This window comes from Triticum urartu, chromosome 6A (assembly GCF_056163025.1).
Source record: "Triticum urartu cultivar PI428250 chromosome 6A, HENAU_Tu73, whole genome shotgun sequence".
NCBI lineage: Eukaryota > Viridiplantae > Streptophyta > Magnoliopsida > Poales > Poaceae > Triticum > Triticum urartu.
In genome coordinates, this window is record NC_141878.1 from 513,834,782 (window position 1) to 513,845,791 (window position 11,010).

Sequence of the window (11,010 nt, forward strand, 5' to 3'; positions counted from 1 at the left end):
CCCACGATCCCACGAGCTCCACATCTGGAGCCGCCCGTGTGTCCTCGACCAGATGGCCGGCGCCGCCCAGCGACCTCTCCTCATGTGCTCCGCCCCTCACGTCTTCTCCCTCCTGGCGTCGGCGAGATCCACCGCCCCACGTCCCATCACGCACAACCACATACCGGATCCCGTGATGCAACCCCTCCCCTGCCCCGACGATATGTCTCCTCCTCTCCGGCGTGCGACGAGCCTGTCCCCAGCTCCGATCTCTTCGCGTGCGGCGGCGTTGCGGTTCCTGATCGAGGCTTGGGTGCCCGCCGAGGAGCAACCTTGCGTGCTGCGGCCGCCGAGCTCTTGGGCCGGGGCGCCGTGACCAGGGAAGCCCTCCTGTGGCTGCCCTTCTCCCCCGAGGCCACCGGCGTGGCTGTCGGAGTTGCTTTTCGAGCCCCTCTATCGACTCCTATCTTCCCTCCGACGGTGATTGTGCTCACAGGCACAACAACCTCCCTGCAAGGGCTCCATTGTAATCTAATTTTGTTTCTAGGGTGATTTTTGCAATTTTTTAGGGACCCTTTTGTTAGTTCAGCTGATGACTCGTGGACCCTTTCTAGGGTGTTGACTATTTTATGCCATGTCACTGCTTATAGGCGGGCCCTTTATGTCAGAAATAGGATTAAATCACCCCAAATCGATCATTAGTGTTTATTGAGAATATTAGCAAGGGAACTGGTTGATTTTTGGGGCGCCCAAGAAATATGGTGGCAAATTCGGATGTGAACTTGAAATGTGGTGGTTTTTTTGTAATTCACTCTGCTATGAATGATAGTGGCCGTGGGCGAAGTCGGTGCCGAGTGCTGAGAGGTGTGAGTCGAGCGAGAGCAGCGCCCCAGGGAAGTGATCGGCGAAGGCGATTCAGGGAGGGCAGAGCAAGCATTGCGGAAGATGAGGTTGGAAGGAGGCGGTTGCGTGTGTGTGTGTGTGTGTGTGACGTCTGTGGAGAGGAACGATAGTAAGTCTACCGTTTGATGATCGAACGGCTCAGGAGGGAGCTGATCCTGGGCTAGTATCGGTCGACTGCCGTGTAGCAGCATCCTTCAACAGTTCTTAAAAAAACAATTGCTCTTTGACAAAAACTACTTGCCTCTTTTTTCAAGAGAGTTCACCTCATCAGTTCTTCTCTCAAGAAAAAAGAATGACCTCATCAGTTAGAAGTTGGCACAACCTAGCTACGGAAAAGAACTTAACTAACCGCAGGATTCGCACGGCCGGCCGGAGCAGGTGTTGACTCTGGAAACTTTTGTCCTGCAGAATTCTGAACCGAAACACCGAAAAGGACTTGCTACTCTCGCCGTTGAATCTCTAACGATCGTATATAGTTAGTGCCAACCACTCCACTCCTATCGCAAAAGTAACTCGTCAACAATTTGTGCACTCCAAACTATCGTCCATCTCTCCTTTTCGGCCTTGCTTTCTCTGAAGATGTTGCAAAATATGTCCACACGTTGGAACTTGTGATGACACGTAGCCATCCTAACCAAACCGATTCCGTCCGATCTTGTTGTCTTCTCATAATTCCATTCTTTAGTTCCTCCAGTCTAGTCACAGTCTTACTACCATAGTCCATAGCCTGCCTAACCGCCCACATGCATCACTCTCTCCCATGACCAAAACTAGGTATAAGAAGGAAATGCAAGAACAATTGCACATTGAGCGTTGCTCAGACGATTAGGTTTCTTGCGGTAGAATCAACTCAATGGGTTTAAGTCATATACTTGCCATGAGTGTTCTTTTTAAAATTAATCGGCTCGGTCTTTTGAAGGTGCTCATAGAAATAAGCGTGCGTGCGTATAGATGAGGCGTCGGTAGCCGATCAAGGGATGAAAGTAGAGACAACTTCAATGATGAGTTTGCACAATATGATGAAGACACAATATCTTTGATCAGGCTATGTCGACGCATGCATGTGTTGTGTCCTTACTGAAGGTGGTGGATCGAAGCTCGACTTTGGGGATAGAAATCACAAGACCAACCTATGTTGCACTTGTCACCATCGACGCAACATTTTCTTATTGAAGGCTTAGCCTAGTACTCCCTCCGTAAAGTAATATAAAAGCGTTTAGATTACTATTTTAGTGATCTAAACGATCTTATATTAGTTTACAGAGGGAGTAGCTGTGTATTTTTGTTTGCTTCTGTTTTTTATCAGAGTCAGTGGTTAATTGGTGGAGCTACTGTCGTGATTGTTTGGTTGCTGGATTTTTTTAATAATACATGGTTGTGTGCATCATTCGATTCGATGCAAAGCCCGGGGTTATCCACCTTTATGAAGAAGAAAAATCTGCATTTTTCTCGAAAGTAAGAACAATTAAACCTCAGCATTGACAGAATCCAAACTTATTTGATCACCCTCGTATGGAGGAGTCCTATTACTACTAGATAGAAACATCGAGATAATGATCCATACAAGTCACTCACGCCAACTACTACGAAACCAACCAATCATATCACATCAGGAAGCACAGGCAACCACTCTCGTTCCAAACTAGCGTGTGCGTGTCCGTCAGAAGAAAACGTAGAACGATCGACGAAACTTTCCAACATCGAATCATCGGAGGATCAGAAGAGGGCGAGCTTGAGGAGGACGCCGGCGGTGGCCGCGAGGACGGGGCCGGCCTCCATGCGCACGCGGGAGCCGCCGGACCCGGACGGGGTGGTGGGCGGCGTCCCCGCCGCGGGGGTACCGGGGCTGGAGTCGCCGGCGGTGACGGCTAGCTTCATGCCGGCGGCGCAGTGGGTGCCGATGGTGCAGATGTAGTAGTTCGCGCCGGCTTTGAGGGTCATGGTGGTGGCGCCGCTGTTGTCACCGTTGGCGTTGCTGGAGCAGGCGTCGTACTCGCTCTTGGTGACTTCGGTCACTGTGTGGGCCTGGCTCGCGTAGTTGAACACTGAGAAAACAGAGAGCAGAAAATATTAGGCCACGATCCGTGAACAAACTGAGGGTCAACCACCTAGCCATCATCAGCTAGCTGCTCTATCATCTAAAATCATTGTGTAGAAATAGGAGTGCTGACGACTCACCGAGCTTGTCTCCAACCGCGAAGGTCTTGCCGCTGGCCCAGGTGGCGTAGTTGGCGCCGGTCGTCCACCCTTGCCCATCTCCGACGGTGAACGTGGCCGCGGAGGCCGCCGCAGCGCAGCCAAGGACAACAAGGAGCGCGATCAGCGCGGAGGACGAGGCCATGGTCGAAGTGAAGGCTCGGAGTTAGCTGTATGGAGTAGATGAAGGAGCTAAGCGTGGCTATCGATCGATGTCTCTCGCTACTAACTGGATTGCGCGATTGACGGGGAAGCTTGGACGGTCGTTTTATAGGGCCATATGGGTCACGTGCTTGTCACGGGATCAAGAGGCCACCCGGCCGACTAAGTTGGTCAGCGTTTGTGTTACTTTTCGATCCATTTTCTACATAACTTTTCCCTTGAAAAAGGACTCAGATATGTTGATCAAAGCAGCAGGATAAATTCCCCTGTAATAATAAAGGACGTGTCTAGTGGGCGGCCGGCTGCCCACTAATGCAACCAAGCGGCCGGCTAAAAAAAAAAACCCCTGTCCCTCATGAAACAGAAAAGGAAGGGCCCATCAAACCGACCGATCGACCGGCCACCAAACAAACCGATCGAGCGGCCACCAAACAGAAAATGCCCCACGTGGCCAGCTGTCCCCAGCTCGCACCCACGCCCCCGCTCGCCCCCACGCCTCAGCCCCTCCCACGCTGCCTTCTTCTTCTTCTCCACGCCAGAAGCAAATCCAACAGAATCGCCCCCAGCCCTTCTTCCTCCTCCTACACAGCCGCCATGGGAGCCCCAAGGTAGAAGGAGTTGCTTCAAAAAATAAGATCTAAAGGACAGGGTGGACAGAGCCATACCAGGCAGTAAGATCAAGTAGGTAAGCCCCCTCTGCCCCTCTTCACTTCCCCCCTTTCTTCTACTGCATAGGCATATGTAAACCCCCTTCTTCATGGATCTAGAACAAATCCATGAAGAAGCTGCTTCAAAAAAAGGTGAATCTGGCACATCACACCAGCCTACTTGATGTTACTGCTGGATGTGTTAAACATGTCAAAAACTACTTGATGCATGCCAAACAAGTTTCTACCACCTGGATGTGTTAAACAGGCCAACTAAAAACAAGTTCTCTGGCCAATTAAAACATGATTAAAGCCAACTCAACAAAGCATTGTAGCCAAAAACTAAACATGCATTCTACCAACTTGTAGTTATTGTTTGCAAAATGAACAAAAAATTGACTGCCCAATAGATATGTGCAACGAAAAATTCATAAATGTGCAACTGAACATGCATCCCAGCCAACTGAACCTATATTCTGGCAACTCGGCATGCATGCTAGCCAAATCACAAACATGCATTGTACCCCACGTGTTTTCTGGCCAACTAAAAAACATGTATCCTGACCAACTAAACATGTATCCTGGCCAAGTAAACATGTATATTTGGCAATACATGTTTGTGAGTGAACTCTTTAGAAAAACTGTAGTATATGTGCAAATAAAAAACATGTTTTCTGGCCAACTAAACATGCATGTTGGCCAAAAACTGAGAAAATGTATCCTGGCCAACTGAGACATCTATTCTAGCCAACTGAATGCATTAACTGTCCAACTAAACATGCATGTTGGCCAAAAACTGAAATAAATGCAACCTGGCCAGCTGAGACATCTATTCTAGCCAACTAAAAACATTGAATGTCCAACTGAATATGTATGCTGGCCAAGTGGAAAAATGCATACTGGCAATTGAGACGTCTATTCTAGCGAAAACCAGAAATCTGTAGTGCAACGGGAAAAACACAAGAACTTTTGTTCATGGCTAATGAAGCCACAAACCATATTAACATATTCACACATATAATCTTGTCCCACACATATATTCTGGTCCCACACCTATTGCAAACCATATTAATTTGTTCAAATATACCGGAACTAGAAACATAAACGGCGATGAAAAACATATAACTATAATCTGTCCTCCAATTCTTCTTTCTTCTTTCACCTGGATTTTCCTTCTCAAATGTAGCATCCAATTATGTGCAGAAAAATCTGAAAAGAGCTCCTTGCGAGACGGAAACCTACAGATCATTGCAACAAAACAAAGGGAAAAAGTCTGAAAAAGTCTGTAGCAAAAAGAAGTCATGCTCTTGCCAGTTATTTACTACAAACTGTGCAACTAACATAACAAATCTGTGCAAACAAAAAATTTCATAACTGCTATAATAAAGATTATGCTACAGTCATGTTGCTTTTGGAACTAATATTGTCACAAAATGGTGTGCAACTGCCTATTTACTAAGTTTTTAGGTTGTTTGAAACACTTTTTTTCTGTGGTTACCAACTGATGACATCAATTTCTTCTTTTTTATATGTGCAGGGAGTGTGTGGCAGCATCCAAAAACAAGGAAAAAAATGCTTGATCTCAATGAGTTGCCTCCAGATCTCAATGAGCTTCCTCATGATATGGATCAGCAGCAACCCAACATACAACAAGGAAATTGGACAGAAAATGGTCGATCTGTTTACTACATGCAGGCAAGTCGTGATGGTAGCCCTATGGGCCATGACAATGTGGCAGGCCAGTCATCAGCCCGTGGTGCCCCTGTAGTGGTGTCTTTGCAGTCAGAGAGCCATACTCTTGATGACACGGGAACCGAGGCAAATGTTCCTGGTCCAACCAGGACTGAGCTAGGAGCTGGGGCTGTTGACGGAGCTGTGCAAGTAGAAGAAGGAGAGGATGAGGCTGGTTCTCAACCTATGGAACCCTATGTTGGCATGAGGTTTGACAACCTTCAAATTGCTAAGCATCACTACAACAGCTATGCACTACGGATGGGTTTCTCTATCAAGATGAACACCTCTAGACGGACACCCCGCACCAATGAATTGATAAAACAACAGTTTTGCTGCAACAAGTTCAAGAAGCCCAAAGCTGATGATGGAGGAGCTGAGGCTCCTCCTGTCCTGGACCCTATTCCAGATCCAAAATCTGTTAACAGTGACGAGGAGATGGAAGAAGAACCTCCAATATTTGCTGAAGAGGAGGCTGGTACTAGTAAGAAGAAGAAGAAGCACAAACGCGAGACAATAAAGCAGACTGAATGCAAGGCGAAAATGTTGGTGAAGCTGATAGATGGGCGATGGGAGGTGACGCACTTTGTTCGTGACCACAATCATCCGCTCGTGAACAAACCTTCATTGTCCAAATACTTGAGATCCCACCAAGGCATCTCACCTAATGAAAAGGAGTTTCTGCACATCTTGTATAACTGCAACTTGACTACAGGTGTGGTGTTTTTCTATATCCCTTAAAGAATTAAGTTTCCCTCTAGGCAGTCCAGTGTGCAACTGTTATGGTACTACTGTGCAACTGAAATGGCTTAACTGCGCAACTGGTGTCCAACTTCCCATGCTTTTTGTATATCACTTTTGGTGCTTCTTGTGCAACTAGATTGTCTTTACTGTGCAATTACACAATGTCCTGTATGCAAAAACTGCAAAGTGTTTTTAAAAAGGTGCAGCTAGGTGTCCATTTCCTGCGATTATCTTCTGTGCCAACACGTGTCCTATTACTGTGCAGCTGGATGTGCGTATTTGTGCAACTAAAAAAAGGATATACTGTTTGTTTTTGTATTATGCAGGACGAATGATGCATGTAATGGCAGAGTTCTATGGATCTGAGATGATGGTGCCGTTCGGACCAAAGGCAATAACAAATCTTTGTACAAGTTTCCCTAGAGATGACACAAAGGAGAGTGATCTGATTGAGACAATTGCGCACTTCAAGGATATACAAAAAACCGATCCAGACTTCTTCTATAAGGTGAAATATGATGAAGAGGACAGAGTTGTGAACATATTTTGGGTGGATGGCTTAGCTCGAAAAGCTTATGCGGAGGCGTACCACAATTGCATATCGTTTGACACCAACTACATGACCAACATGTACAATATGCCGTTCGCGCCCTTCATAGGAATAAACTGACATGGCCAATCTTTCATGCTGGGTTGCGCGTTTGTGAGGCAGGAGTTGGCATCGAGCTTTGATTGGGTCTTTGGAGCATTCCTAGAGGCTATGGATGGCAAACCTCCTGACAACTTCATCATCGATCGGGATGATGCGATGAGGCAGTCAATACAGAGCATCTTTCCAACCACCATGCACCGCTGTTGTCGATGGCACATCATGAAAAAGGCTCAGGAAAAAGTTGGTTGGCTGCTGTGCCAGAATCCAGGACTCTCTGATGATTTCAACAAGTGTGTTGACTTCAGCTTCACTATAGACGAGTTTGAGCAGAATTGGGCTGAGTTAATGATGAAGTATGAGGCTATGACACACACGCACTTTGAGAAGTTATACGAATACAGGTCAACTTGGGTGCCGTGCTACTTCAAACACAGGTTCTTCCCCTTCCTCCAGTCTACACAGCATAGTGAGGGGTTCAACGCCGGCCTGAAAAGATATGTGAACCCACACAACTCAATGCTGAACTTCGTCAAGCAATATGAAAAAATCCAGAACCACATCCTTGCCAAGGAAGGCTGCAATGATTACAGGACAGAACACCTTGAGATTGAGTTGTCGTCCAACTTCCCAATAGAGAAGCAATCTTACAAAACCTATACTAGGGACCTTTACCGCAAGTTCATAGAAGAGTTTGAGCTGATTGGACGTCATAATGCATTCCAAGTTGGTGCTGATGTATTTGAGCTCAGACCGAACCAGGAATTTGTTGCCAAATATGGTTCTCGAAACTACTTGGTGCAGGCAAGGGTGGAGGAAGGTTCCTATTTGTGTGAGTGCTGTAAAATGGACAAGGACGGCATCCTCTGTTGCCACATCCTCAAGGTGTTCAGCCATATTGGAGTTGATGTCATACCGGAAAGGTACCTGCTAAGACGGTGGACACCTACTGCTGTACCTAGTGCGCCAGGGACTGCTTATGAGCAACCGGATGAAATGCCTCCTCAATCAAAGAAGCAGATAAGGGAGAGGAACATGATATACGATTTTCGGAAACTAGCAAAGTTTGCGAGTGGTTCTGATCCAGCACAAGCTATTGTATACAAGCATATGCGTGCAGAACGTACCGAGATCGGCCACCTGAACAAGTCCAAGAAAAAGAAAAAACCGACTACTGCAACGGGGCCATCAGATGATGGCAACCCTCGAGGACCTCCTCCACCTCCAGGCAGCAATCAGGGGGCTCATCATCCAGGTAATTACCTACCCCAACTCCTGATCTAACTAGGTGTGTAACTTCAGTTGCACACATCATTATGCCCAGATACACACACCATGGTAGCCAGTTGGATAGAATAGGCTGCCTAGTTGCGCACGCTGTGTTAGTTCAAGCATCAAGATAACACAACTAACTTATTTTTCCTGTTCTGGATATAGGTGATGTCAACCCTCAAGAACCTCCTGCCCCTCCTGGCTGTACACGGCATCCTCCGCCACCTCCTCCCCTGCGTGCTCCTCCCAATGGCCCTACAGGCAGCACTCAGGGGGCTCATCGTCCAGGTAATTACCTGCCCCCAACTCCCCATCAAAATAGGTCTATAACTCCAGTTGCACACATCATGGTGCTCAGTTGCACCGAACAGGCTACCTAGTTGTGCATGCTGTGTTAGTTCGAGCATCAAAAGATAAACACAACTGACTTGTTTGTCCTGTTCTGCCTATAGGTGATGCCAACCCTCAAAGACCTCCTCCCCTGCCAGGCCCAACTAGCAGTGCCTTGCGTGCTACTCCCAATGGACCTACAGGCAGGACTCAGGGGGCTCATCACCCAGGTAAGTACTGTTGGGGAACGTAGTAATTTCAAAAAAATTCCTACGCACACGCAAGATCATGGTGACGCATAGCAACGAGAGGGGAGAGTGTGATCTACGTACCCTTGTAGATCGACAACGGAAGCGTTTGGTTGATGTAGTCGTACGTCTCCACGGCCCGACCGATCAAGCACCGAAACTATGGCACATCCGAGTTCTAGCACATGTTCAGCTCGATGACGATCCCCGGACTCCAATCCAGCAAAGTGTCGGGGAAGAGTTTTGTCAGCACAACGGCGTGGTGACGATCTTGATGTGCTACTGTCGCAGGGCTTCGCCTAAGCACCGCTACAATATTATCGAGGACTATGGTGGCAGGGGGCGCCGCACACGGCTAAGAATATGATCACGTGGATCAACTTGTGTGTCTCTGGGGTGCCCCTGCCTCCGTATATAAAGGTTCAAGAGGGGGAGGCCGGCCGGCCACCATATGGCGCGCCAGGAGGAGTCCTACTCCCTCCGGGAGTAGGACTTCTCCCCCAATCCTAGTTGGAATAGGATTCATGAGGTGGAAAAGAGAGAGAGAAGGAGGGGGGCGCCGACCCCCTCTCTCCTTGTCCTATTCGGACTAGGGGGGAGGGGCGCGCGGCCCAAGCCCTGGCCGCCTCTCCTCTTCTTCCACTAAGGCCTATTAAGGCCCATTTAGCTCCCGGGGGGTTCCGGTAACCTCCCGGTACTCCGGTAAAATCCCGATTTCACCCGGAACACTTCCGATATCCAAACATAGGCTTCCAATATATCAATCTTTATGTCTCGACCATTTCGAGACTCCTCGTCATGTCCGTGATCTCATCCGGGACTCCTAACAACCTTCGGTACATCAAAACGTATAAACTCATAACATAACTGTCATCGAAACCTTAAGCGTGCGGACCCTACGGGTTCGAGAACAATGTAGACATGACCGAGACATGTCTCCGGTCAATAACCAATAGCGGGACCTGGATGCCCATATTGGCTCCTACATATTCTACGAAGATCTTTATCGGTCAGACCGCATAACAACATACGTTGTTCCCTTTGTCATCGGTATGTTACTTGCCCGAGATTCGATCGTCGGTATCCAATACCTAGTTCAATCTCGTTACCGGCAAGTCTCTTTACTCGTTCTGTAATAGATCATCCCGCAACTAACTCATTAGTTGCAATGCTTGCAAGGCTTAAGTGATGTGCATTACTGAGAGGGCCCTGAGATACCTCTCCGACGATCGGAGTGACAAATCCTAATCTCGAAATACGTCAACCCAACATGTACCTTTGGAGACACCTGTAGAGCACCTTTATAATCACCCAGTTACGTTGTGACGTTTGGTTGCACACAAAGTGTTCCTCCGGCACACGGGAGTTACATAATCTCATAGTTATAGGAACATGTATAAGTCATGAAGAAAGCAATAGCAACATACTAAACGATCGGGTGCTAAGCTAATGGAATGGGTCATGTCAATCAGATCATTCAACTAATGATGTGATCCCGTTAATCAAATAACAACTCTTTGTCAATGGTTAGGAAACATAACCATCTTTGATTAACGAGCTAGTCAAGTAGAGGCATACTAGTGACACTCTGTTTGTCTATGTATTCACACATGTATTATGTTTCCGGTTAATACAATTCTAGCATGAATAACAAACTTTTATCATGATATAAGGAAATAAATAATAACTTTATTATTGCCTCTAGGGCATATTTCCTTCAAGTACCTTCACCGACTCCAAACAAAAACTAGGGTGTGTGACTTTAGTTGCACATATCATAGTGCCCAGTTGAACAGAACATGCTGCCTAGTTCGTGCGCTGTGTTAGTTTGAGGATCAAGCTAAAAATCTAACTTGTTTTTCATGTTCTGCCCATAGGCGATTACAATTCAAGTACCATGACAGGCCGCGCTACTGCAGGTGTTTTTTTCAACTTAACTTGCACACAACAACCAGTTAGTTGCACAAAATGTGCTGTGTGGTTGCACAGAATATCAGTGCTGGTTGCACAATAACAAAAATAATAAACTTTTTATATGATTATTACACAGGTGATCGTGACGGTCCTACTGCCCCGTTGGAGGCTGCATCCCTTGCACAAGCTTCTGATGATTTTGTGCCCAGGGATCCTCCAAGATCTACTACAAAGG

General features: G+C 47.1%; 4 protein-coding genes across 4 annotated transcripts; 3 read left to right on the plus strand and 1 right to left on the minus strand.

Moving 5' to 3' along the window:
• Positions 1-2,360: 2,360 nt before the first annotated feature.
• LOC125512513 (blue copper protein) lies at positions 2,361-3,334 on the minus strand. Its single transcript, XM_048677610.2, has 2 exons — positions 3,061-3,334; positions 2,361-2,927 (listed from the first exon to the last, which is right to left on the minus strand). Exons 1-2 carry the CDS (start codon positions 3,221-3,223, stop codon positions 2,599-2,601), a joined length of 492 nt encoding a protein of 163 aa, XP_048533567.1. The 5' UTR covers positions 3,224-3,334; the 3' UTR covers positions 2,361-2,598.
• A 2,096-nt stretch (positions 3,335-5,430) lies between these two features.
• Positions 5,431-7,032, plus strand: LOC147965995 (protein FAR1-RELATED SEQUENCE 5-like). Its single transcript, XM_087530681.1, has 2 exons — positions 5,431-6,333; positions 6,689-7,032. Exons 1-2 carry the CDS (start codon positions 5,460-5,462, stop codon positions 7,030-7,032), a joined length of 1,218 nt encoding a protein of 405 aa, XP_087386807.1. The 5' UTR covers positions 5,431-5,459.
• Positions 7,033-7,122: 90 nt separating this feature from the next.
• Positions 7,123-8,093, plus strand: LOC147965996 (protein FAR1-RELATED SEQUENCE 5-like). Its single transcript, XM_087530682.1, has 2 exons — positions 7,123-7,934; positions 8,072-8,093. The coding sequence occupies exons 1-2, from the start codon at positions 7,123-7,125 to the stop codon at positions 8,091-8,093; spliced, it is 834 nt and encodes a 277-aa protein (XP_087386808.1).
• Positions 8,094-8,203: 110 nt separating this feature from the next.
• Positions 8,204-10,762, plus strand: LOC125516878 (uncharacterized). Its single transcript, XM_087527029.1, has 4 exons — positions 8,204-8,266; positions 8,449-8,571; positions 8,736-8,843; positions 10,739-10,762. Exons 1-4 carry the CDS (start codon positions 8,204-8,206, stop codon positions 10,760-10,762), a joined length of 318 nt encoding a protein of 105 aa, XP_087383155.1.
• Positions 10,763-11,010: the final 248 nt, after the last annotated feature.